General features: G+C 39.0%; 5 protein-coding genes and 1 pseudogene across 5 annotated transcripts; 4 read left to right on the forward strand and 2 right to left on the reverse strand.

The window, feature by feature from the left end:
- Window positions 1–318: 318 nt before the first annotated feature.
- Window positions 319–2,674, reverse strand: LOC103977196 (F-box/kelch-repeat protein SKIP11). The gene has a single exon (XM_009392644.3). It carries the CDS (start codon window positions 1,880–1,882, stop codon window positions 575–577), a length of 1,308 nt encoding a protein of 435 aa, XP_009390919.2. The 5' UTR covers window positions 1,883–2,674; the 3' UTR covers window positions 319–574.
- Window positions 2,675–8,160: 5,486 nt separating this feature from the next.
- Window positions 8,161–8,905, forward strand: LOC135632947 (transcription factor ILI6-like). Its single transcript, XM_065141867.1, has 2 exons — window positions 8,161–8,480; window positions 8,554–8,905. Exons 1-2 carry the CDS (start codon window positions 8,355–8,357, stop codon window positions 8,704–8,706), a joined length of 279 nt encoding a protein of 92 aa, XP_064997939.1. The 5' UTR covers window positions 8,161–8,354; the 3' UTR covers window positions 8,707–8,905.
- A 447-nt stretch (window positions 8,906–9,352) lies between these two features.
- LOC135634215 (ABC transporter F family member 5-like) lies at window positions 9,353–16,959 on the forward strand (annotated as a pseudogene).
- A 134-nt stretch (window positions 16,960–17,093) lies between these two features.
- LOC135634214 (uncharacterized protein At3g28850-like) lies at window positions 17,094–19,037 on the forward strand. Its single transcript, XM_065144530.1, has one exon. The coding sequence runs from the start codon at window positions 17,348–17,350 to the stop codon at window positions 18,587–18,589; it is 1,242 nt and encodes a 413-aa protein (XP_065000602.1). The 5' UTR covers window positions 17,094–17,347; the 3' UTR covers window positions 18,590–19,037.
- A 2,263-nt stretch (window positions 19,038–21,300) lies between these two features.
- On the forward strand, window positions 21,301–22,102 carry LOC135632693 (small ribosomal subunit protein uS9-like). The gene has a single exon (XM_065141369.1). It carries the CDS (start codon window positions 21,370–21,372, stop codon window positions 21,817–21,819), a length of 450 nt encoding a protein of 149 aa, XP_064997441.1. The 5' UTR covers window positions 21,301–21,369; the 3' UTR covers window positions 21,820–22,102.
- A 3,324-nt stretch (window positions 22,103–25,426) lies between these two features.
- LOC135632989 (FCS-Like Zinc finger 5-like) lies at window positions 25,427–26,830 on the reverse strand. Its single transcript, XM_065141966.1, has 2 exons — window positions 26,464–26,830; window positions 25,427–25,708 (listed from the first exon to the last, which is right to left on the reverse strand). The coding sequence occupies exons 1-2, from the start codon at window positions 26,811–26,813 to the stop codon at window positions 25,561–25,563; spliced, it is 498 nt and encodes a 165-aa protein (XP_064998038.1). The 5' UTR covers window positions 26,814–26,830; the 3' UTR covers window positions 25,427–25,560.
- Window positions 26,831–27,891: the final 1,061 nt, after the last annotated feature.

Here is a 27,891-nt window from a genome sequence, read left to right on the forward strand (position 1 = left end):
ATAAACTAACAGAAAATAAATTGACAAAGATCAGCAGCTCATTAACATACTTTTGATCAGATACCTACAACAGATGTAACTTACTAGCATTCGATTAAAGGATAAATGTTGACAGATCAAATTAATCACAGAGTTCAAAATGAAGATCAATTATGCTGAAAGGTTAGCGGTTTAAAATTCAATAAAAACAGTACCAGAAATCACAATAATTAAATCCCATAAGAACTCTGTTACTTCCGTCAACGCAAAATCAATCAGTTTGAACCATTAAAGGATGCTACGTGAAATATAAAAATGAAATCGGCCTAGGATCACAAGTAATCAATAGACATAACTGCATTGAATTATTGACTAACAGTGTCCTGCAAGCTCCTATCTCTCAGAGTTGCATAAATAGCTTCGGATCAAAATAAATGAAAGGGGTGAAAAAGAATGACAAAGACCAAGGATTACAGAGATAATAGTGCTATGTTGTGCCATCAATTCGGTTGAATGTTCAGAGAAGGCAGAATTAGTATTTTTCGTGCATCCTTCCTGCAAGAAAGTAAATACACCTTGCTATAGATTACAGGATTCAGCAACTCATCACGGCACAGTTGAAAACAAAGCTCCCTGAATGCTTGCTAGCAATAATGTTCCACTCTGGTGGCCCTCCATTTGGAACCCAAGAATTTAGCTCAATCATTCCTCCATGAGTTCCTCGCTGCCCACCAATTACGATAAGCCGCTCGCCACAGGCTCGGAATGCAAGGCCCCAACCATTCATCGAGACAAACCTCTCGGGCAACTTTCCCAATGTTGCCCATGTATTATTCTCCTTCTTGTACTTCATCACCTCCTTATCAGCATAATGAGCTGCGTAAAGCTCGTTATTCACCACAGCCACAAGCGGGGGTGCACCATTCGCACCATTGAGACCGGAAGACATGTTTGGAATTAACCTCCATGAGCGTCGAGCCAAGTCATACTCTTCCCCACATGTCAACACCTCATTATCACTTGTCATTCCACCAATGACATAAAACTTTCCATCCATGAAAGCCCCCGAACACATCTTCCGTGCTCTATTCATAGGAGGTAGGGTCTCCCACGTCCGAGTCTCAGAATTGTACAGCTCTGCAGAGCTCAGAATATTGCGACCATGGGTACCTCCGGCTATGATAGCTTTCCCTCCGAGACTAGCAGATCCAAACAGACATCGAGGTGAATTCATTACCACTCCAGGGGACCAAGAGTTTGTCAAAATGCTGTATCTCAGCACAACGTAGGAATTAAACTCCTGGCCAAAAACAAGTAGTTCAGTGCCGACTGCGAGTGACTCCTTATCTGAGAAAGTAAAGCTTTCGGTAGGACTGGGGGGCATCCTAGGGACCATAATCCAGTGTCTTTGGTAGGGATCATATGCCTCCCATTGAGGGGCATTGCATGAGAAATAGACCCAGTGTTCGGCGATCCCCAGGTGCCGTCGAAGCCGATAGACCTCCCCGCTTCGAATCATCGTGCGGAAGTCACGGTCGACGGATGCAGCCACACCATAATATGACCGTGAGAGACGCACAAGACAGCTAATTTTTGCATCACTGTGGAGCCGGTTGAAGTTGTTTGACTCCTCATCACTTCTATGACCATCAGAATTATCACCAAGAGGCCAATTCATCTCTTTGAGATCAAGGATGTCAGGTTGCTGCAGTGACTTCTTCCTCTTGCCTCGACCCTCTCGCTCTTCTTCTTCTTCTTCTTCGTCTCCCAAACCCTCGTCCACTACACGTTTCTTGCTGTTCGACAACTCGTGGAAATGGTGAGGCAAGTGATGCCAATTCGATTCCCGGTCAGAGGTGCTTTCAAACGTCCCGGAGATCAAATGAGGTCGGTCTTCCCACATATGTCCAAATGCCAAACCAAACAAGAAACCCTAATTTCCAACAAGGAACAACGTCGGACCCCTATTTACCCTTACAAGGTATAATCCCAAACCTCAAACCGGAAAATAGATGAAAACCAAACCCCCCTCACGATGGGAAAAAAAAGAAAAGAAGAAGCAATCTTTCTGTATTTCTCTACCAAGATTTAGAATCCATGCCGAGACATGAACACATGGATCCTTATACAAGACAAAGCCAATAAAAATCAAATCTTTCGGTCGATTTCGAGATGCGACACGGGCAGAAATCGAAGAAAAGCGCAACCTTCCAAACTTGCTTATCAGGCAAATTTCACGAACGCTCTATCGGAAGAGGAGAAACACAGAGAGAAGTAAAGGTCCCCAAGGATCAAAGCATCAGAACCAAGAACCCTCGCCAAAATTTAACCACTAGAACAAAGAAAGATCCAACTAAAAAGATGCAAACTTTACTCACTAATCTAATCCCCTGACATCAGACCCAGCAGAAAAATCCCATCTTTGACATCCCAGGACGGAGATCAAGCTCGGTTTCCGTTAAATGAAGGTAAAATTCACAGCAAGGAGGAAGGGAAGAGACGGCGATCTCGTAGAAGACAAGCAAAGACTGAAACTTACGATCAGATTTGGGCAGACGAAGCGACCGAGGGATAGATAAAGAGGGGAAAGGAGGCCCCTATTGGGAACTGATCTACTCTGTCAACTCTTCCCAGAATGACCACTCCAACCTTCTTCCCTTCTTTCCCTTGTTTATTCACACTCTCCCTTCCTCCCTTCCCCCACACCCCATCTGCCCTTTTTATTTCCCCCATCCTTTTTTTCTTTGATTAAATTGTTGGATTTATTGTCCCCAAAAAGACATTTTGATTTATTCCAAATGGACCCATTCGAGCTAATATATTTGTTCTCTTTTATGATTGGAAAAAAATGATGAGAAACCATGCTACATCATATTTGAGAAACTGAATCTTTTTATGAGCATATCAATACTTTTTTTTGTGTCAGACATGATTAATCCTTCAGCTATGCAGGAACACAACTCGGTAGGTCCTCCTCTCCCCCTATCGCTGCTCCAGTTTGCCTTGTTCGAGATGAAACCAAGCAAAATTTACAGTTGGGAAGGATCCGTCTCTCTCCAAAAATGATATCAAAATCACGGCTTTCCTTTTCACTTAAGCAAAGCCCATCTCTGCTTTTCCATCTCTCTCCGAACGCATGATGTTACATCTCTAATGCAAGATGAGGCTGTTCCACTGAATCCTGTGGCTGGATGCAGATTAAAAGTGAGCTAAAGCGAGGAACGATGACCCTTATCTCCTGTAACTGAATCAACTTCCTGTCATGTCTCCATCACCAACTCCACTTGCTCCACTGGAAACAGAGAGTAGTGGAACAGTGTTGAAGCATCGCATGCCATTGTTGCCCAGCTAAAAAGCTTATTTTATCACCATTCATGGCTTTTATATACATACATGTATGCATGAATCTGAATTCGGTGACGGCTTTTGTGCAGCTAAGAGTGGTACGAAATCCAGCCGTCCACGGTGGGCCAAATCCAACGGTGACAGCCCACCGGGGCCCAGCGCTGCTGGACTTTATGGTGGCGGGGCCCACGCGAGCGGGGGTTGGGCGGGTGGGGCAAAGTCCAATCCCCGAGAAGGGGTAATTTGGACGGCGTACGACGGCGTTGTCCCCGAATCGAAACGGGGGATCGTGTCCAAGCGTGACAGTTGGACGGCGGACGTCGGTCCAAATGACACGCAACGGGAAGCACTGTAATCTTCGTGCGGATGCATTATCATAATAGACAAAAAGGATTCCCGTATCGTTTAAGCACGTCATTTGGGATGAGAGATGGTTTGATTCAACTTAAATTTACGGCGATGAGTAGATTTAGTCGGTCGACTATCCGAAGAATTAAGATAATATATTTCTTTTCACGTTTTGATAGGTTCGATTTGTTTAAGTTCGAGTGGGAACGAAAAGAAAGTCGATTGATAAGACATCACTTGTGTCGATCAAAGTAATTTTGATTAGGGGGTAAAAGTAATTTTGATTCTTATAATGCTGCATTGATTCCTCTAAGATATTGATAAAAATTAAGACTTTATAAATGGATTCAAGACAAATGATGTTGATGGTCACTTGACTTTCTTTTTCTTTTATTTTTTTTTTGTTTCGTGCTATAAATAATTTGTAGTTGACATGTAAAATAACATAGAATTTTCTCTTGAATTCTATGTTAGGAAAGTAATTTAAATTTAATTTATATTTGAAGTTAAACTCATATGGAAATACGAAAAGTTTGAATTTCTTTATTAGATTTAATTTGAGCATTGGTCTCCTAAATCATAAAGAAATAATCTCACTATTGTACTAAGAATCATCCTCATAATGCATAGTAAAATGATTAGAATAACTTTATTTTCACATGTCATTGGCTAATTCTGATCGATAATTTTACAAAGTAAATATCAACTATCCAAGCACAATCGAACTTGTGAGCAGCATGGCTAACGATGGTTCATCGTATTACTTAGTAGTTACAATGTAAATTTTTTTTCGAGCTTGTAAAATATATTTTTATATTTTATATTATACATAAATTGTTTGTACAATTTTAAATTTATATTTTTGACAAAGTGACACTAACATGTATTTGCTTTCACTAATCTATTTTTTTTCCTTATAAGTTCTTAAGAGAGGGTATAAAGTTATAGGAAGATTTGTAAATCGACTTGTGGAATATTGATCATGGATATATGTTTTTTTTTCATAGTCATGACTTAAGAAAGATACGAGAGGTTAGGACTCTAATTTTTTTTATTAATATTATTATTGAGGTTAGCAGCTTGCTCTCTAATATAAATGAGATATATTTAATAATGCTAGTCTTAGATCATCAAAGATGCATCAGCACCTAAATCACACCATGAAAGAATAATTCCAAAAGCCAAAAGCTTTTTTTTTTTGTCACTGAAAAAGTTAGCCTAGCAGAATAAAGAATAATAAAAAAAAGACACATATATCTACAAGTTTAAATAAATCTGAGTGAGTTTGATTGAAGTCCTTGCTGTTTGTCTTGTTCAGACAGCCAGAGAACTCAGATCAAAGCAAGTCAAGGTGGAGACAAAATAAAACTACAAGTGGAAGTTACATAAGAAATGCACCTAAAGATGCATCAGCATCTACAATTATATGTATGGCCTAAAGAAACACAGTTCACATCTGAGTGAGTTTGACTGCAGTCCTCCTTGCTCTTTCTCTTGTTCAGACAACCATGTAACTCAGAACAAAGCAAGCCAAGGTGGAGACAGAGTAGAACTGCAAGTGGAAGGTAGAGAAGAATATGATCCTACTTGAATGCATCAACAGCTGTAATAAGTTAGGTTCTCTTTCACCTGCAAGTGGAAGGTAGTGAATGTGATGAAAGATCACTTGCATGGAATAAGATTCTCTGCTCCCACACTAGTTTGGAAACTCTTAATCTGGCTGTCTTCATGGTAAAGCTATGGAGCATAATAAGATGTGGTTGGTGCACTGTCTTGAGGATTGTTATCCAGGGATCCTGTCAAGCATCTGAGGATCTTATTCTGAGAAATACATCACTGTTTGTGTTTCTTTTTTTCAAAGGAAAGTATATCCATATCATTTCATAAGGTTGGAAATGTAAGAAAACAAAGAGGGAACTTTTATGTTAGGAGAGCCAATCTGATAGAATAGTATCCTATCAGAAGAAGAATATTATATATTTTCAGTGATATTTGCACAGGAGATGGGAGGAGAAGAAGAACCTTGAGTGAGTGAGAGGAGCAGCTCAAGACATGAAGAATAGGATGGCTTGTGACAAGGCTGAGAGAAGACAGAAATTACTGGCTGAAAAGCCAATATATTGTGAAATTGTATCATTTTCCTCTTTGAATTGGATTGAGAATACTCCTTAGCATGGTTGGATAATATTTTGTTATTCTTAGGACAGCCTTATACTTAATTTCCAGCTGCAAGAATTTCCAATGAGGTAAGAGAAATGCAATGGCATGTTGCATGATGATAGAAAATATTTTAGAAAGATGACATAAACAAGCCAGTAAGGCTTGCCATATCATTACAAAACATAATAAAAAAAATATTTTATGAATAAGAAATGATTGGGTGAGTATTTTCCAAACTCTCAGGTGTGATGGGATTCAAAAAGTGCATCAAAGCCAAATTGACTTGTACATGAGGAGTCTTGTCTTAATAATTTTAGCCTTTACTTACAATTACTAATCGCTCAGACAAAATTCTATCAACAACAATCTTTTAAGCTATACAACATGATGCAATTTCATCAGGCAAATAAAAGGCAACATAGTGCATTAAGATGTGTGAATGTAGTTTTATCCCCACCAAAGAAAGATTAATTTCAAATGTTGAAATACAACCAACATGGGTTGTACATGAGCTGAATGTTGGATCATAGTAAAATCCCACTTGATCTATAAACAACACATGATTCTGAAATAAACCCAACATTTCCAATTATGATTCTGGCTTCATGTGATTCCTCACAACCACTAAAATATTCAAGCAAGGAGGGAGAGAGTGCTCACGGCATCCTTCTTAGGCTACACAACAAGGTGTTTGTTTAATTATTGCCTTGAGATGTGCCCACAGCATCCATCTGCTAAAGTAGTGATGATTCCACATGACTTCTCTATGGATTTAGCTGTCCATTGGCTCGAGGTCATGTGCCAAGTTAAGGCTTGATGTGTTGTCCTTCAGCTTACCACTAAATGAATTGGATCACTACATTCTTGTAGACTTGGAAGCAGTGCAAGTTCCATCTCCAGTGTCCATGGCTATGCTATCATTAATCTTCAGGTTCCATCAAGCTAAAAAGAGGGGAACATGTGGACCATCAAAGAGAGGGTGAGTGGCTTAGTGTTTGTACCACTAAACCTTTTAGCACACTGCTTTTTGCTTTGATTCGCTGGCTAAGCAAATGATTCCACTCTTATATGATACTGTGAGATGTCATTTACCATCTGAATGATCTGTGGGATGACTATAAAGGTTGAAGATGTTGTTGGCATCTTCACTCATATACTGATTTAAATATTTATACATAATAATGATGATTAACAATTTAATATGGTATTGGAATGAGAGATTTTGTGTTAAAACATCATTCAAGCTATGGAAAGGAAAAAAAAATCATAATATCAAAAGAAAAATTAAGAGACTTGATAGAAATGTAAATGTAAAATAATGAAGTCATTCGATACTATTATATATATCTATAGAACAATATCTGAATTTAATCGTAAGAAATAATAATCTCCTGATTTAGTTTAGACCGAAGTCAAAAATTCTATGTACACACTCTCGTATAAATACAATAAAAAAAACCCTACTAATATCTTAGAGTATTTTTCTTCGTTATTCCCCTCACTAAAATTTTAAGATAAATAAAATATTTAAGACAATCAAATCATTAAATTCCAAGGATTTCATTTATTGATGTAGAAGTTTTTTGTACTTTAATTTCTAAATTTTACCTCCAAACTATTCTTATATATAATTAGATAATTATAATATCATCCTTTAGCTTAATCTGGTCAATTAGGCAGCACTTGGGGGTCGTCGTTTGACTGGTCGATGCCACACCTCTTCTATGTGCCCAAAGGAGTCTCTCTCTCTCTCTCTCTCTCTCTCTCTCTCTCTCTCTCTAATGATCAAGCTGGGAATTGTCTTACTAGCTTGTGATCGAAATATTTTACACAAATCCCACGATGAGAATATTCACATAAGATTTAAAAATTGATCTGTGTATTTGTTTTAATATTATAAATATACAACATAAGAAAAAAAAAAGGGGGGGGGTTGGAAACAGTGTGGTTTTCAATGAAAGACAACCTGTTTGATGGAGAAACTCCCATTGCAAGGTGACCATCTCCATCCTCTGCCTACTGCTTCAAAGGCGAACCCATACACTATTCCAAGTCCATGCAAGAAAGTCGTTCTTCCCCTTCCTTTGATGTAAACCCAAACATGCAACTCCTCCATGGATCCACTGCATGAGAATCCATTTCTTCAGGTCACAGCATAACATGCACCGCGTGGTTTCCCCTGACACAAGACCTGCCTGGTTGTCTCCCAACCTGGCCAAGCCTTTCCTCTTCACAACACCCACTTGCAGATACACCAAGTATGGGACAGCATGGCGTATCCCCTGATGCGATTCTCTTTCTCTCTCTCTCTCTCTCTAGATCTCCTTCTTCTTCTTCTTCTTCTTCTTCTTCTTCTTCTTCTTCTTCTTCTTCTTCTTCTTCTTCTTCTTCTTCTTTCTTGCATCAGTACTTAAGTAGAGCACTGGCCCATTTCGTCCTTCCATGCACTCGTCTTCCTCCTCAACAACACCTTCTGTGTTCCTCCTCAACTCGACGGCTACTCGAGCAACACCGCAGACAAGATGTCCGGTCGAAGGTCTCGATCGAGACAGTCCATGTCGCCGAGCATCACCGACGAACAGATCAACGACCTCATGGCGAAGCTGCAAGCTGTTCTTCCTGAGGCACGCCTGGGGATCAATCATAGGGTAGGCACGCATGCAACATCTTACAGCTGCCTCATTCCATTAAGATCCGCGTGCAACATCTTACTGCGTGCAGGTGTCGGCAGCCAGGGTGTTGCAGGAGACATGCAGCTACCTCAGAAGCTTGCACCGAGAGGTGGATGACCTGAGCGAGAGGCTCTCGGAGTTGCTCGCCATGGCGGACATCAGCGGTGCTGAAGCCGCGATCATTAAGAGCTTGCTGATGTGATACGATCCACGTTAGGTTGTTCATCGCTTCCTCGTTAGATGAGACGAGAATGCTGTGGATCTTCCTTGCGCAGTACTGTTTTATGTACTGATCCTATTAATGCTCGATCTTTCTTGCACGTATGATCGAAGTTCTCATTTGGGTGCCGAAGACTTTTCTGCTCGTCCACTGAAATTATCAGATTTCACGTGTTTGTTGACGTAATTCTCATGTTGCCTGTGGATGTCTTTATGGCTATGCTGCCCAATTGATGGGCTCCACAACCCAAAAGGGGCCCAGTTGAACATGTGGACCGGGGAAGCCCACGATCTGCAACGACCGCACGTGCGGCTAGCGATCGCAGCGCGACTATTAAAGCACTCGCGAGGCCACACGCTCGCTACCCGTACTAAACGACCATATATATTCTTCCATCAATGACCTCGACTCTCGGAAGAAACAACCAATATACCATCTTGCCCATCTCCACCGTCGAGATCCCCATTCTTTCGCCACAGGAGTCCATCTCATCCACTCGATCATCCGCTCAATCAAGGAGGTCATTTCGTAATTAGATAAAATGGCAGGGGTACGAACTTGATCAATCTATAAATCGAGAAAAGCCGAGGAATTTTTTATTCGTTTCTAATAAATATCTGCATCGCGCTCAAAAATATCGCGGTGGGCGGAGAGTTTCGTGCGTGGAGCTCTTGCCGCCGAGAGATCGCCGTGGATATCTTGGTACAGAATCTTATCCATAGCCCTAATCTATGGCGATTCGCTCGAAGAATCCTCGCCTTCTCTCTAAATTTCGTCCAGATTCGACTGTTCTTGCTGCGGGCAATGGATCTTTCGACCAAGCTCCAAAACCTTGATCTCCGATCGAGGTTCCTCTTAGGTTCGCCCCTCTTGGACTCGGATAGGGCGAGAATACGGCCGCGGCTTCATCTCGCCTCGTTTTCTCCCTCGCAAAGCAGGGGGCTTGGTGTGTCTTTGGTGAACAAGACCGGCTTTCCCAGCCCCACGGTGGGCAAGCTCGGTGTTTCGGCCAGGGCCGCCGTTGAGACGGCCATCACGGATGCGGACGCCACCACTGCTGATCTCAAATCCCTCTTCTCGGATAGTGCCGTGGAGGATGGGTCCAGGAGGCCGGCGAAGAAGAAGTAGAGCACTGGGGTGTCGAGCGTCTCGTCGGGCGTGTCTGGAAGGCTATCTTAATAAGAAAGATGTACCAATGGTTATCATATCCCATGACAGAGCTTTCCTTGATCAGTTGTGCACCAAAATTGTGGAAACGGATATGGGAGTGTCACGGACATTCATGGGCAACTATTCTGATTATGTTCTAGCAAAAGCAGCATGGGTGGAAGCTCAATATGCAGCGTGGGAAAAACAACAGAAGGAGGTTTAGCATACAAAAGAGTTAATAAACAGATTAGGAGGTGGAGTTAATGCTCGACGCGCATCTAGTGAAGAGAAGGTAATTGCCAATCTTGTCTCCTTGAACATTTTACACAAATTATGTAATTGACCTTGTTGTTCTTTTTACCTCCCAAGAACTCCTACATTTTGAAGCCACCGCATCACATTTTTATAGAGGTGATGCATTTTTAGTGACTTTGACTACTAGCTGTTTATTATATCATTCTGAAAACAAGAATATTTTATTTTCAGAAGTCAAATTGAGGGGTTTTTTTTAATTACATGAAGAACTTGACTATCAATAATACAGTAACATATATCATTCTGAAAATAAGAATATTTTATTTTCAGAAGTCAATTTGAGGGTTTTTTTAATTAAAAATACATGAAGAACCTGATCACTAATAATAGAGTAGAAATATGTTACTGATTCCATAGGTTAAACATGAAACTTACAAGGCCTTTGAGTATATTGGGAAACCTTTCTAGAATCAGTGATTGTGGTGGTATTTTGCTATATTTGGTACATATTATGCCATGTATTATATAGTTTCTTGAGGCTTGGATGATGCCTCCCTGACCTAAATCTGATCAGTTATTATGTATGTTATTGTTATTACCTCATTGTGATATCTTGCCAGAAACTGGAGAAACTTCAAGAAGGACAAGTTGAGAAGCCCTTTGAGCGAAAGCAATTAAAGATTAGATTCCCTGAGCGAGGAAGAAGTGGGAGAACTGTCTTAATGGTTAAGAATCTAAATTTTGGATATGGTGATAATGTAAGTAATTTTTGTTTGTTAAATGTAAATCTTAGTGATTATTCATAAAAGGTTTCTTTCTATTAGAAGGAAAGAGAAGTTATACATATGTATATTGGCTGTCTGAGGTTAGTAATTTCATGTTTGTGTAGCAAATAAGTATCTTTGGTTTTTATATGCAGCTGTTGTTTGAAAAGGAAAATCTTTTAGTTGAGAGAGGCGAGAAAATAGCCATTATTGGGCCAAATGGATGTGGAAAGAGTTCTTTGCTGAAACTAATTATGGGCTTCAAGAAGCCTCAGGGAGGTGATGTCTTGCTCGGGGAGCATAATGTGTTGCCAAATTATTTCGAACAAAACCAGGTAAGTGTACTGCACCTGACTTCCATATCTTCAGTTGCTTGCCATAATTCTAGCAAGGTGATGATGGTTTTTGGAAATAAAGAAATAAATATTCATAGCTGTGCCATACTTGTCAACCATGTTTTGTTCCATGCTATTGTTAAGATGCATGTTAGTTTGAAAATTAAAGAATGCAACTCAATTTTGAAGAATCTTTTGTTTCTAGAATAATTCCAAAGTTGTTTAATTCGGTATTTCTTAACAGGCAGAAGCTCTTGATCTGGAGAAAACTGTCCTTGAGACTGTTGAAGAAGCCACAGTGGACTGGAGAATTGAAGATATAAAAGATCTCCTTGGTCGTTGTAACTTCAAAGCAGACATGCTTGATAGAAAAGGTACAGAACAGAGTCCAGGAAGTTCTATTTTTTTTTTAAATTTCATATTCCATTTAAGGCTGTCACATAGTGTTACTCTTTTTTAATTGTACAAAAGAGGAACTTTAATCATAAGCAGATCAAATCAATGTTTTCTATGTTCAAATTATTGGACTAAAGTCTATGGACCTCTATATTGTCATTCTCTACAAATTGCATTTCCATGATGATGCCTACTAAAATAATATCTGAAGCATAAATGACAACCTTAATTTTTCTTCCACCAGCAAAAGTAAAGTCTTCAAGGATGTCCTGGTAGTGCATTTTCAGATGGATATACCAAAACCAGATAAAAGAAAGAAAAAGGAATACACATGTGACAGCTGAAAATACTTTGAAGAATAAGATGCCTCATCTCTTCATTCACAGACTTTTTAGTTTGCTACAAACCTAATATATTAGTGACAATGTGCAGGGATACTTCACATAAATTATAACAAGTGAAACAACTTCAGTTTAATTGTTGTATTTATTGGCAGTAGTTTTGTATGATTCCCAATTTTGTAACAATTGTAAGACAAAACTTCACCTACAAAGTAATAAATGAAAGTCATGGAGTGCTGCTTGTGTAATCATTTAGCTGGTATACTTGGCGTTTTCATAGTGGCATTGAAACCATGAAAACCGGCCAGTGTATGGCAATTTGTACTCACTTGTTCATGGCTTCATGCTACTCTATTCTTCTTCATTTCTAGTTAATTATTCAGCTTCTGTTTGCCGCATTAGCTGTACAAAAGAATTATTTGTGTGTTAATCATGTCCTATGTTCATATTTATTTTGTATGTGACATAATTGTAATCTGGCTTACTTTTTGGATGCAGGCGCGACTTGCTTTTTGCAAATTTATGGTGAAGCCATCTACTTTATTAGTTCTGGATGAACCTACCAACCATTTAGATATACAGTCAAAAGAGGTGCTAGAGGTAAACTTTTTTACGGTGCATGTAACTGTCTGCACAACATCAATTGTTTGCAGTAACTGACTTGTTATTGTTCTAAAACTTTTGTCGTGCTGGATCAGGAGGCTATATCTGAATACCAAGGCACTGTTATCACCATTTCTCATGATTGTTACTTCATAAGACAGATAGTTAATAGGGTGGTGGAGGTGAAAGATGAAACTCTGCAAGATTATGCAGGCGACTACAATGTAATTTTTTTGTACTCAATCCGACTAGAAGTGGTGTCCTCATTCTGTTATCTATATGCTATACCTTGATCCTCGAACTCTTTCAGATATTTCTATATGTTCAGTAACTTCTGTTTATGTAAATAGGTCATGAACAGGCTTGATAACTTGCTTTAAAATATAAGATATTTGGTGTGGTCCTATTATTGGTTATAATGATTAAAATTTCTTCACTTCCATGTTTTTTATTTTATATGGGGATTTCAGAATTGAAAAAAATTGTAAAGTAAATATGTCCTACAACATGATGTGACCCTCATTTTCAAAGTGCTTGGTCACATGGGTAGTGTTCCTCTCTCTTGTTATTTCTTACCATGCTAGAGTGGTAAGGTGTTTCTGATGGGATAGTACATGAATTAATGTGTATCCCCATGTTAGGTCTGCAGTCCCATCTTCACCTTCCTGATCGTGTGAAATCTTACTCCAGTTTGATAAACATGATCCACTTTGAGCTTCCTTATGCAAATTAACTGATTTGTGTTTCCTTTATTTATTACAAAATAAAACCATTGACGGTCTACTTTATCTTTTTTAACAGTATTATCTGGAGAAGAACCTCGAGGCTAGGGAAAAAGAACTGGAGCGCGAGGCTGAGCTTGAAGAAAAGGCTCCAAAACCAAAAGCCAAGTCTAAGATGTCAAAGGTGAAATTTTATTGACTGTCCAAAATCGGTGGAAAAGAAGTTTGCTTTAGACAGTAGTATGTTACACTGACGTAATTGTGGCTATCTTCTGTTTATCCAGGAAGAGAGAGAAGTCATGAAGAAGCAAAAAATGCTGGCTTTTCAGCAAGCAAAAGCCAAGTCCAAGAGGCTGAAGAATGCAAAGCGCTGGAAGTGATGACACCTGAAGATTTGAAGAGGGTGACAATTAAAGGAGTAGATAATGCTTGATTCTTGAATGATAATAGCATACAATGTTCAATGCAAAACAAAGTACCAACACTGTAAGTAAAAATTTTACATGTTGTACATAATACTGACACTTTTAAACATAAAACTTTTAAATACTGGCAGCTCTTCATAGAAACTCTAACTTGCCTGTTTGAGTTTAGCATTTGCTATCAGCTTGTGAAATGGAAAAAAGAAAAGAGTCAAAGTTATGCCTAGCCTTTAAAAAGGTTTATCACTCATAAGAAAAGTTACCATGATGTCTGTAAGTTGAAGGTTTAGTTATTCTAGTTAATTTACCCAGCCCATTCCTATTAATAACTGTAATTGAACTATCAATAATATTTTGATTATTAAGCTTGGAGTCCATGTATTTTTCAGAAATCTGTGACATTCGTAAGTGAAAAAAGCAACTAGAAGCAGGTCTCACTTGCATCTACTTAGTCTCATCTTTGTTCATGACATTCATTGTGAGAGAATAAACCAATGGGGTTGACCACATTTGTTCTCTTGATATATAGATTCTAGCCCTAAAAGGCTTTTTCAAATAGGTTTTCTTAAATGTAAACTGTGAAAACCTCATTGGTATGAATGACTATCTGTGGACTCCAAAAGAAATTCTTGATTTACACAACTATAATGATTGATAAAGAATAATGAGTTTGTACACATTTTGTTTTCTATATATTTCAAGTGCACATTTACTAAATCTTTCTTATATATGTCTCTACTTATGCAATTTTTCTGCTTTCTGAAATATATAATAGAGTTTTCTTAAATAAGCATTCTATAATTTAAAATATCAACCTTTTTATCTAGTTGACTGCTTTGTGTTTTTTTTTTCTGTAAAAATGTTATTTGTATGATTTGATTCATGAGAAATAACGAACTTGGAAGCTCCTTTTATCTGCAAAATATAAATCTGACTGACTGTCTTTTTTCTGATATGCCAATAGCACGTTCATCATACTAGGCACAATAGGAACAAGCAAAAAAGAGAGATGTAGGTTATTATATTTTTACATGTCCTAAAGTCACAAACAGCATAGAAAAGAGGTCCCATTAGAATGGCAAGCACATGGTTGTCTGCCAAATGGTGTGCAAGCACCAGGTGTCAAGTTGATCTTTTAGGAAAGGGAAATGGTATGATGTCCAAATCACAGGTTCAAAAGGGCTGCTTTCGTTTCATTTCTTTCATGTGTAAACTCAGTTGCTCAATCACAAGTAGTTAACCCCTCCAAAGTGAGCAAAATGCACACAGTTGAAGCTTTCAAGGAAATAGTGATACTTATGAAACTGGCAGATGAGACTTGGTTATTCAACCTTAATTTCCTACTTCAAAGCTGTTACATAGCAAACAACAAGCTATATCTCCAGCTTAGATGGCAACCAAGTAATCCAGTATAGGGTTAGAAGACAATAATATTTATTCAAATGGTTGTGAATTGTTAATGTTTCTTAATGAATATTGCCTTGAATATTCTTTCAAAGTAGACAATTGCACGTGAAACACTGGAAAGTTTGAGATTTCTATCTTGCTTTCACAAGAAGTTTAGAAACTCAGCAATTATGCCTTCTCAGGATTTCCCTTCTTTCAAAACCAAAGTTTTCGCTTGTTTAGTTCTTTGAAGTATGAAGAAGTAATTATGAAGTGATTCTCAGGTTTGCATGTAATTTTTTGTACCTCCAGACCGCTTAATGAAAAGGAGATAAAACTTTGCAGTTACTTTAGAGGTCCTTTTTTATTTTTTATTTTATCGGAGAAAAGAGGAATTGCCTCATTTATTAATGAGATATTGAAGGGATTCTGTACATGGCCATGAGTTGTTGAGATACACGAGACAGCTTACTGACACAGAATTATACTCATTGTTGTCATGAAATCTCCAAATTACAGTTATTGTTGTCATGAAGTCTCCTAGTGATTGTCTACTTGGATAATGTCACTCTGTAGGAAGCTGCCTGCAGAACTAGGATGTTTGAATCCCATCTTCAAAAAGTTATTTCTGCTTGTCTGATTCTGTATTCCAAAATCCCATTGAACAGGGTCCTTGAATTAAGGGTAAATACTCCAAAAAAATAAATATAAAGGAAAGGAAGGGTCAGACAATTTGACTGCTCCACTTCAACTAACATCTAAAGCTGGTTTGACCAATAAGAGCAAGCATTCAACAATGGAAGAGTCCAACCGGTGGCCATTTCCAGTAAAGCTTTTTCCTGTTTAACTAAGTATAGCAACTGATGGTGGGGGGAGATCATAACAGAATAGCCTATAATATAGAATAATGCTATTATTTTTTGTGGCAGAGGATTAGGACATAAATTCTAATATAGAATTATGCATCAAGGCATCCACATTTGGTATGTTATTGTGCCCAGCATTTTGTAAACTGAAGGTGCAGCTGACACTAAATTGGCGCTTAATTTTTCTTCTTAGTCCTACCAAACATTATTCTCGTGATTTCACAAACTTGAACATGTACTAAGTCTTGGAATCAGGATATGGACAGAAAATTTTACTAGCAGTTGATGTAAGTAAATTGAAGAATATTGATTGAAGCTTACTGGCTTTCTCTGATTTTGAGATATCACAGGTGAGACAATGATCTGTCAAGAAGACGTTCTAATGGAGTCCAAGAAGTGCCAACAAGCAATCATTGGTTATTCCATCTGCTTCTGCTTGTGAAATACATATCTACAGCAAAAAAATTTTCTTTCTTAGCAAATTATCATCAGAACATAAAGTTTCCTTAGAGAAGATTGGAGTGCTCTTGAATATGTCAGAAAAATTCCTGATAACCTTGACTTGCTTTTTCTGTTGACTGAAAAAAGTTTGGCTTGTCTATGTTGCTGATCAACAGGTTGTTCTCCAACTAAGTTGTGATTTGCATGGGGGCCTGACAAGCAAAGTCTTCAGATTTCAAACCTCCCAATTTGTCCATCACATATGCAATGCTGTTTCTGAGGAAAGAGGGATCCCTGAACCTGTCTTCTACCAATCCAGGAAGTCCACAATCCATAAGATGAAAATTCTTTCACACTATTTAGAATCCACAGATCTAGTCAAAAATAAGTTTTTGACTACACTAAGTCTGAGAAGAGATAAGAATATGTCATGTATTATTCATTTTTCTCCCCATTGTAGTCTCATAAATCCTGACGAGGCGTCTACTCCATAATCTTGCATGATTTTTCTGAAGGATGATATGACATGGAAAGATTGCACCAGCACTTGAATTATGTCACGACAGGAGGACTGGCTTCCTTTATAGTATGAAGGTTCTTTCAGCATTTCACTTTCACCTTTTCTTTCCCCTTTCAAATCCTCTCTCTCTCTCTCTCTCTCTCTCTCTCTCTCACATATTGAATCCACTTCAACTTGTCTGTGTTACTGGGTCATCTTCTAAATTGTCAGACCCAGTTCTTCCTCTGTTCTTATCAGAAAGCTCTTTGTTTCAGTCATATCACATTCTTCTGCTGTCCTCAAATTCCAATATAATCCACATAATCCTCAGGGTTTGTTCCTTATGTTGATCCACCTACTCTGATCCCAAAGAGCTCACTTCCTCCAAAGCTCAAGCTTCGTTCAGTTCCTATCACAAAACAACTCCTTTTTCTGCATCTCTCCATGGGCTGCACCACCTCAAAGCAGGCCCGCCGCGACCGCCGGAGGTCGCCCTCCCTGCTCGCCCGCAGCCGCTCGTTGCCCCGCGACCACAAGGCCGGTGTCGGCAGCAATGACCATGTCGTCGCTCTCACTTCCGCCACTCTCGGCTCCTTCAAGCTCGACAAGGAAGCGAAGCAGAGTGTCGGCGACGATCATGGAGATCTCAAGAGCAAGCTCGCCGAGGCCAAGGCCTGGACAGAGAAGATGAGCAAGCGAATCCCGACAACGCCCACTGAGACGCCACCCAATGAGCCCGAGGCCGTGGACGCCTTGGAGCTCATGGCAGGATTGGAGGAGTCTGCCGCTCCTCGATTCTCCTCCGCCACCGTCGTCGACCGCCACTCCTTCTCGTTCTACCCCATCCATGAATCCAACAGGGTGCTTGGATCGACGCAAGGCACCGTGTGGAGCAACGCCTTGGCGTTCCCTTCTCCTATCTGGAAGCCGGCAAAGATCGAGGAGCACGCGGTCGGCATCGGTGAGTTCGATCCGGAGGTTCTATCCGCCTTCCGCAAGGCCATGGAGGAGCTCTCCCCTCAGCACCCCTGCCTCCTCCGGTCCCCCGAGTCGAGAACTCCATCAGCCAACGTCATCCACGCAAGGATCAGTGGCTTCCAAGAAAGACTCGATTCCAAGAAGGCCAATGCCAAGGCCGGCCAGGATTCAGAACTCAAGAGATGGCCGCCCGGCGGCGAGGGGAAGGTGGTGCTCTACTTCACAAGCCTTCGAGGGGTGCGGAAGACCTACGAGGACTGCTTCCTGGTAAGGATGATTCTGAAGGGCTACGGACTTCGGGTCGACGAGAGGGACGTCTCGATGGACAGAGGGTTCAGGAACGAGCTCAATGAGATGCTCGGAGCCGATCGCGTCGCTGTGCTGCTCCCGTCGGTCTTCGCGAATGGCAGGTACGCGGGAGGGGTGGAGGAGGTGAGGCGGATCCACGAGGACGGCGAGCTGTCGAAGGCCTTCAGTGACTGTGAAGCGACGAGCGAAGGAGGAAGAGGAGGGCCGTGCGAGGACTGCGGAGACATCAGGTTTGTGATCTGTGGCAAGTGCTCAGGGAGCTGCAAGGTGTACGTAGAAGAAGAAGAAGAAGAAGAAGAAGAGGAAGAGATGGAGGAATGGGAGGACGTCGGAGGTGGATTCCGGCGATGCATGGAGTGCAATGAGAATGGAATAGTGAGGTGTCCTGCTTGCTGTTGAGCTTGGGAGCTCAGTGACAGTAGAGTGTGTGTGGAGCTTGGTGTGTGCGCAGCAGAGTCCATTGGTGGTGAGGAGTGAGGTAGAGAGGTGAGTGAAGCAAGCTCTGTGAGGGAGTTGCAGTTCGAGTCGTGGAGGATTCCATCTTCGTGGTTCTTTTACTTTGTTTTTTTTCATATATCGATCTTGACTGAGAGTTCTGTCAAGACATTACATTGTCTGCCATGGTGAGGCAGATAAACTTTGCTTTATCAGGTGGTTTTCTTTGATGTTTTCATGCCTAATATGTAATAGATATGTAGTGAATTATGTTGAATCATTGGCGAATGTTTCAGGAAGATCAGTACTCTTTTGACATTTCGTTATGGAGTAGCTGTGGAATCATGCAGTGAGATAAAATTCTACTAAAAAGTTGGAAACACAGAGCAGTAAATTCATAGGATTACTCTGATTTCTCCTTGTTTGATGCAATCTTTTTGGTGATTGAATGATCATGGAATGAGAAGGAAAGAAGATTCAACTACTGCTGTCTTCTTGCAAGTGAATTATAATACTGCTCAGTGCTCCCATGATCCATCCACATAAAGGAACTGCAAAAGGAAAGGAGAAAGCCACTTCTGCAATGGTCCAGAGATGAGAGAACAAATTGCTTTCGGCCATTGCGCCTGTGGTGGGTGCCAAGTTTATGTATATATATATAATTTGGTGTTCGAGACGTAAGGGGTTTGGAATCAATTTGGTGTCTAAAGATCGGATGATTCGATAGGGAGATCTTAAAGAAACGAAGTCGGAGTGTATCCGATAAAGACATAAAATTAAATGAGATAATATCATAAGATCGTCGATCGTAATTTAGATATAGAGACGTTCAATGATTTGTTGAATGCTACAATCACTACATGAAAGTTCACATCAATACGAGAATGAGGTATGATCGGTGCAAATGTGGATAAGCAAAATTTAAACCATGCGTTGAACTGATGAGATGTCGAGTAGGATGTATCGTGTGATCGAGTTGGCCTAATGTGATATCTTTTTATCACTTGTAATGTTTAAAAGTAAGAAATATATCCTGAAAATCTTGGATAGACACTTTTAGCCACGATTAGTATTAGTCTTTAATAAAAAAAAATATATTATCCATGTAATTTAAAGGGTATTGATGTCGATTAAAGTTTCGTTTGCAAAGTAATTTATAATAATTAATTGTAATATACTATATGTATATATATATTTAGAGAGAGAGAGAGAGAGAGATGCAAAAGATATCAAGCTCATCCGAAGTCGAAAATTAAAAATTCAATAATACTTGTATTTGACGGGATGAATCCACTATTCATTAAGATATGATCCATGACAACCAAACTAAAAATTGACGATTGAAATATTTGGGACATGAATGATGAATTAAATCCACCATATCCTGATAATCAAATCAAGAAATATCATTTGAAATTATATATTTTTCATGAATATATATATATATATATATATATATATATATATTCTCCTAATCTTTTTCGTTTACCTCAAATGAAAGGGCTAACAATGATCTTATTTAATAATAATAATGGGTCGGACTCAATAAATATGCCTAATAATTGATCGGATAGATCTTACCTAAATTTCTTTCATTTGAATAAACTATAATATATTACTATTATAATAAAATTATAAATCCCAAAGTAGGTTACATAATCTTTTATTACCATTGAGATCTATAAAAAATCTTATACTCAGTTACATCTTTATTTATATTTTCTATCTCTTCGCCTTATATCATTTACATTAATTATTTTATTTTTGTTGACTATAATATGTGGAGGTCTTCTCAATACATATCAATCGAAATACATTATACTCTATTACAAATCAAGACATGATTAGTTCATTTATGAGTGTCACATGATAAAATTTACCAAACTCATTTTTCAGCCTTAACCATCAATAGGAAATATGATTTAAATAGTTAATTTATTATTTAATTTTTAAATAACTTTTAGAGTCCAATTTAACATATTTACATATTGATTTTGTAATGGAGTGTAACATAATTTATTTATACATATAACACTGTAAAATTTATCCAAATCATAGCAAGTTTTCATAATATAATAAAATATATGATATAGATAGTTACTTTATTTTTATTTTTTGGTTATTTAAAAAAAATAACAAAAAATGAATCAATTCATGAGCTTTTTGGGTAAAAAAAAAAGGGGGAACACTTCCAAATAAAAATAATAATTATGTCTAGCTTTTGAAGATAAATTATTCTATAAATGTATGGATGTATGTATATATATAAAATCAAAAGTAATTTTCCTTTTATCATATGATGAATTCATTTACAATTGCTTAAAAAATATTTATTGCTAAAAAAAATCAAGACATAAATGGGATTAACTGTATAATGTTAAATATAAAGTTTTAAGGCTTTCTACGGATGTATCTGATAAAGAAAAATTTAGAGGGGCAAATATGAAAACTCTCTATTAATCTTTTATGCCATCGGAGGGAGCGAAGTGTAAATACCAATAGTATTTGGATTCAAATATAATAAGCTTATACCGGAGTTGGTAGAATGCAAAATAGTAACGGTCTACACCAGATTGAACCGAACCGGTTCAACCGGTGCGAATCAACTCCGTGGGATGAACCGCTTCCTGATCCCTAGTCCGGTCCGCTATATAAGCAACGGTGTGCCATTCGACTCTCCTACGCGCCGATCGAATTCCTGGGGTTAGGGTTTCATCTCTTCCGTCTCTCACACATCTCGAGCGATGGCGATGGCGGCGGCGACGGCACCGGTGGAGTCGGTGCAGTGCTTCGGAAGGAAGAAGACGGCGGTGGCTGTGGCGCACTGCAAGCGCGGCCGCGGGTTGATCAAGGTGAACGGCGTCCCGATCGAGCTGGTGAAGCCGGAGATCCTCCGCCTTAAGGCCTTCGAGCCCATCCTCCTCCTCGGGCGGCAGCGCTTCATGGGCGTTGACATCCGTATTCGCGTCCGCGGTGGCGGTAAGACCTCCCAGATCTACGCCATCCGCCAGAGCATCGCGAAGGCGCTCGTTGCCTACCACCAGAAGTTTGTCGACGAGCAGTCCAAGAAGGAGATCAAGGACATCCTCGTTCGCTATGACCGCACTCTCCTCGTCGCAGACCCCCGTCGATGCGAGCCCAAGAAGTTTGGTGGTCGCGGTGCACGTGCCCGGTTCCAGAAGTCTTACCGTTAGATCCGTGGGATGCTACAGTATGGATCTTTCCCCCGAAAGGTTCAACCTACCGTGCTTTTCTTTGCTTGTTGGTTCTTCCGGATTGCTTCTAGACATATTTGGTTTTGCAGTTTTGATCTAGCTTTTAACTAAGCTTATGACTATGGAGAAACTTCTCTTATTAGACTTGGTTACTTGGAGTAATTACTAGCTCTTTTTATGGATTATGCAATCTTATGAATCTGTTACATATCATCTACAATGGTTGACCGTATTGAATTTCTACCTCTGAATGTTTGCTTTATTTTGGATTCTGTGGAATGCAAACCTTGAGATTGCATGAGCAGGTTTAGCAACAGTGGTTAGTGGTTATATTTAGTTGTTCTGTTTGTTAATCTAATGTTTACATGCATAGGTAGCACAAAGATCATATTTTGACTGACAAATGGGTACTTCTTCCCATTTCAATTAATGTTTTGGCTTCTTTATTCACTTGGTTCATCTTGGAAGGTTATTACTTTAGAGCTTAACCTGGTACTTGGAAAGGATTACCACCACCTCAGCAGTAAGTACAATTTCACATAGCACTCTGAGGTTTGATTAATGACCTCTGTTATTGACATTAATCTATTGCTTATATGCATGGGTATCAGGTAGTCAATGTTTTGACTAACTAATAGGTACTTTTCCCTTTTTTTTTCTTTTTCTGGGTTTCTTCCTCCACCTATATCGGCTTGAAAAATATTACTTTAGAACTTAACCTGGAACTTGGAAAGGATGATCATCTCAGCAGTAAGTATAATTTCGCTTAGTATGCTGAGATCTGATTGGTGATGCTTATTATCGACATTAACCCATTGTTTATATTCATAGGGAGTGCAAAGATCATGTATTGACTAACTAATGGGTACTATCCCATTTCATTTTTTTTTTTGCTCCTTCCACCTAGATCATCTTGATAGATAATTATCATCTTGAAATATATTACTTCAGATTTTAACCTGGAACTTGGAAATGATGGCCATCTTGGCAGTAAATACAATTTCACTTAATATGCTGAGGTGTGATTAGTGGCTTCTGTCATGTAAATTATTCTACTGTTTATATGTATAGATAATACAAATATCATGTTTTGACTAACTAATAGGTGCTTTTTTCATTTCAATTTTTGGCTCCTCCCTCCACCTAGATCATCTTGCAAGTTATTACTTTAGGACTTAATCTGGAACTTGGAATGGATGACCACCTCAGCGGTGAGTGTAATTTTACTTAGTATTCTGAGGAGTGATTAATGACCCTTATCATTCGCTGATCTATTGCTTGTATGCATAAGTAGCATAATGATCATGCTTTGACCATTTCATGGGTACATTTTCCATTTCATGTTTTTTGGCTCCTTTCTCCACTTAGATCATCTTGTAAAATATTACTTTAGGACTTCACCTGAACTTGGAAAGGATGACCACTTTAGCAGTAGATAATACAGAGATCATGTTTTGACTTTCATCAATCTATTATGCTGAGGTGGAATTGGTGGCCTCTGTCATCAATCTATTGTTCATATGCATAGATAATATAGAGATCATGTTTTGACTAACTAATAGGTACTTTTCCTGTTCCAAATTCTTTTTTTTGTTTTGGCTCTTTCCTCCACTTATACCATATTACTTTAGAACCTGACCTGGAACATGGAAAGAATAACCAACCACGTCAGCAGTAAAAATAATATCACTTCGTATGATGAGGTGTCATTAATGTCCTCTATCATTGACATTAACTATTTTATATGCATAGGTAAGTAGAAAGATCATGTTTTGAGTGAGTAATAGGTACTTCTCCCATTTCGATTTCTTTTTTCCTATTTTCTTTGCTTCTTCCTCCACTTAGATCATCTTAAAAGACATTACTTTAGAGCTTAACTTGGAATCTGGAAAGTATGACCACCATCTCCGTGGTAAGTGCAATTTCACTTAGTATGCTGAGGTTCAAGGTTTGATTAATGACTTTATCGTCGTCATCTTTCCTGGTGTCGTTAAGCTCTTCTCAGGTAACAATACTATCTATACTTATGAATCTGCTGATGAGTGAGTTATCCCATTAGAAATCAGATAGTTTATCCAATGGATTTTTACCATGTAGTCTGGGAATTTAGGATCATTTTGTCAGAATTTGCACCTAGCAAATCGGCTAAGAAGAATACATCATCTACCTATGTGAGTGATTATTTGTGGTTTTAATTCGAGTATTTGATATCTTATGGTACCTGGAGGACAGCATTCCTGCATCCTGAAGTAGCCCCGTATCAACAGCTGCATGAACACTACTAACAGTTCAACTTCATAGGACTGTGGGAGGGAATATGATTAGCTTTTTAGTGGAATACTGTTGGACATTGAACTTACATGACCCTGTAGGAACTGTGGATGGTATTTGTTGTTAGTTGTAAGGCATATATTTAATAAGGTTAAGAAATGATTCTTAATAAGTTGGGTGAATAATAATTGGCCACCATGTATCTCCGAGGATGTTTTGCCCGCTGCTGTTAACAGTCAATATCTTTAGTGGTAGCTAAACAAGTCGAAAGCTGCCTTTTAAAAGCTGGTCGAGGTTTACACAACATAAAATTTCGAGTTAAACATGGGTATGTATGTGGCAGGTAGTTCTCATGCAATAATCCACAATCAACTAAGGCATCATTCTTGCTCTTGAACCTTTTTCTGCACCAAATTAGCTAAATGATTCGTACCTTCTTGGGGGGTTTTTCAAGTTGTTTTCTACCGACTGTTTTCTGTTTATAATCATGCCATTGTGGATCAACTAGTTCTTAGACTTTTTGTGATTCGTATTGAAGAACCAACCAATAGAATGAATGACATGCCACCAAAGTCTTCATCTTTGCTGCAATGGACTTTTGTCTTATGACTTAAGGGATCGGTCAGATGAACACCAAACACTCTCTCAATGCAGGAAGCATTGCATCGCAAGAGATTAGAGAAAAACCTGTGTTCATCCTTAGCAACCAAAGGAACGAACTCACTCTAGAATAGCAATAACAAGAGTTCCAAACTATTTGGAGTCTGGATACCATCTAAATCTTATTCCTCCACCATTATGTGAACTTGGTCTCTCAACCTTTCCTCTTATCAATAATTATAATAATTACATGATCATTTTTTTAACGAGGCATATCATTACTCCGTTGATCGAGAGAGACTACACTTAATTATTTATAAATGATAATATTTCTTTTATTATCTTTCCTAATAACCAATGGCCAGGGTCCATATCATCTACATTTGTGGACTCAGAACTATCGAATTGGTCAGCATTTACTGCCATGCTTTGGCGAAAGGTCATCATAGAACATACAGTTCGAAAACTGATATGCACACTCTCGATTGAAGACGACCATACAAATGCTACCACGCAACAGTATTGACTTCTTTGATATTGATACTTCATAGCAAAAGAATAAATCATTTTAGCTTTACTCTTTTATTTCCATTTTGGAAACAAAGAAGCAACAGGAATTCCCAACAAAAAGATGACCGAGTTTTCTACATACATGAACCCATTGGATTCATAAATACAAATGTATGCAAACACCAACATATGCCTACATGAAATGTGATATATATATATATATATATACATACAATACTGCGTTGGTTGGCAATAAGAGTGAAAACTTCTTTTGAGGCAGCTGGGGTGTGTACCTTCATTGATGTTTTGGAGGAACTAACATTCTGCATCATTTAGCAGTCAACTTTGGCCATCACCAGTGCTTTGTGAATCTGTGGTTGAGTGGGTTGCATCACTCTTCTTGGACTCCAGCATTCCTTTATCTCTCAGCTCATCTTGGTTCATCTTGTGTTGTCTGCACTCAAAGCTACAAAACGACATCTCACCCCTGTAAATGGCAAGGGAAAGTATAGTCAAACAGAAGGAAGTAACCAAAGCATCCATGGTGGATGGGGATCATGAAGCATCCATAGGGACAACTTCTACTATCAAACATAAATCTTGTGTCAAATTTAGCTGCCCCATCCAATTTAAGACTCCAAACTGTTCACAAGAAATTACTTTAATACCGGTCATCTACAGAAAGATACATAGTTTTAATGAATCAAAGAGTCAACTTTGTTGATGAAACCAATAAATAGTTTTAATGAATCACTTGCTTGATGTAAAGATATCGCAATAGCTTCAATTAAACAAAAAAGAAAAAGAGAGACATACCATAATTCAAATTATGCTGACTAATGCTCGAATAATTAGAAACTCAGTCTTTAATAACATGTTTGACTGGAATCATGTGATTCCAATCTATGAGTCAGTTATCACATCAAATCATCAAGTGATGATAAATAATATCAGAAAAAAAAAAACTTGAAAACAGAGTTTAAAAAAGCACGTCTTCTAGATTTGATTATAAACTATGTTCAGCCCCCAATGAGATTTCAATCTCATCATTGGGAGAGAGAAACGACTGGGGTGTTGGATCAAGCAATGTTCCTAAGCCTTTTTTTTATCATATACCAATCCAACAATTAAGCCCAAAATTGATCCGATCTTTCGTCCTGGAGATGTCAGAATTCTACAGAATTATGCGAAATCAGCAATAAAACGATCAAATCCAACATAAAACAAGGACATTGTTCGCACCGATAGATGAAGGTATCGAACCCAGGGCCGAGGCGGCGATTGCAGAGGCCACAGGTCATCAAGAACTTGGTCGTCGCCCAGACGTCGCTGAAGCTTCGCCGATGGATGCTCCTCGGCGGCGCATCCAACGCCGCCGCCTCCACCCGCCGCTCCCGCAGGAGGAAATCGTTGTGGCGACGACGGATACCCTCTCCGCCCTCCACCGCCGCCGCCAGATCCTCCGCGGAGAACTCCTTCATGCTCGTAGTCCGCCGGATGGGCGCCCGCGGCCGCTTCCGGGAAAGCGCCGCCGCGTCCATTCCGTTGCCCTTCCCCTCCGCCATCTCTCTTCTCTGATGCGTAACAGACATGAGAGACTGGCAGGTGGTGACGCCAACGTTTGTTTTGTTGGCTTTAAATGTGTTGTTGGCTTTAAATGTGAAGAGGGACAGATAGATGGCGGGCAGTTAAATGAGGCAAGATGAATCTCGACCGTTAATTAGGACCTCTTCATCGATGCATCCAACCCACTTTCTATTCTGGAAGAGGATGCATCCCAAAATTGGGTTGGGAGAAAAAAGTGTGGAGATGTATTTAGTTTTTGTGGAAAATATGTTTGGCATTTAGTTTTGAATTTTATTTAATTTTATATCAAAATTAAAACATAATGTCCGAATGAAAAAAATCGTTAGGTCACTAACAATCATCGTAAAATCATATCGAATTTAATTAATATAGATATCAATCGATTTCAACATACAAAGAAAATGACACGAGGCGTCGGTACCATATAAGTATCATGAATCTCAAACATATATGTCGATTATAGCTAATAACAAACAAGCAATACTATTGTAGTGGGAATCAATCAAGTGCAATTGTAGTACCATAATGCATACAACCATTGCAGTACCATTATAGTCAAGCAAGTGCAATCAAGTGGGGTCATACTTCCATCTTGTAATGTCATTACTAGTTTCTTATGCTTGAATTAGTCTATCATATTTTATGTCAATCCCACATCAAATGTGGCTATTCAATTGAATTGGTATATGCCAATAACTTGGATTGATGATTTAGATTCATCAGATCAATGCCTTCCTCCTCCTTAAGACTTCTACCTTGATAGATCACTGAAACATTCGACGAAGTGGAGTTCAAGGTAATAGCAGATGGGTAATGGACATATTGCATGCAACTATTGGTTGTGTCTCAGCATATAGTGTCTATGTTGCTCTATTGAACTGTGCTTTGACTGCTTTCTCTGCATCGGCCTCTTTCACAAGTGAACACAACCATGGAAGTTTACATTCCCAGAGAGAGCAAGAAGAGAATCTGTGGCTGGTTGCAGAATCTGGTGCAGCAGCAGAGTCATCTATGGTGTCTTTTCAGGTGAACAGATCAAACTGTGCACCTAGTACCCAGTTTATTGTAGTCAAGTGTATGTCT

The sequence above is a fragment of the Musa acuminata genome, chromosome BXJ3-3 (assembly GCF_036884655.1).
Source record: "Musa acuminata AAA Group cultivar baxijiao chromosome BXJ3-3, Cavendish_Baxijiao_AAA, whole genome shotgun sequence".
Classification (NCBI taxonomy): Eukaryota; Viridiplantae; Streptophyta; class Magnoliopsida; order Zingiberales; family Musaceae; genus Musa; species Musa acuminata.

Bases quoted from the DNA above. Each gene is read 5' to 3' on its own strand.
- LOC103977196 (XM_009392644.3), bottom strand. From the start codon at position 1,882: ATGTGGGAAGACCGACCTCATTTGATCTCCGGGACGTTTGAAAGCACC.
- LOC135632989 (XM_065141966.1), bottom strand. From the start codon at position 26,813: ATGTCTGTTACGCATCAGAGAAGAGAGATGGCGGAGGGGAAGGGCAAC. The intron at 25,709-26,463 runs GTGCGAACAATG...TGCCATTTACAG, and splicing joins TTCGATACCTTCATCTATCG to GGGTGAGATGTCGTTTTGTA.
- LOC135632693 (XM_065141369.1), top strand. From the start codon at position 21,370: ATGGCGATGGCGGCGGCGACGGCACCGGTGGAGTCGGTGCAGTGCTTC.
- LOC135632947 (XM_065141867.1), top strand. From the start codon at position 8,355: ATGTCCGGTCGAAGGTCTCGATCGAGACAGTCCATGTCGCCGAGCATC. The intron at 8,481-8,553 runs GTAGGCACGCAT...TACTGCGTGCAG, and splicing joins GCCTGGGGATCAATCATAGG to GTGTCGGCAGCCAGGGTGTT.
- LOC135634214 (XM_065144530.1), top strand. From the start codon at position 17,348: ATGGGCTGCACCACCTCAAAGCAGGCCCGCCGCGACCGCCGGAGGTCG.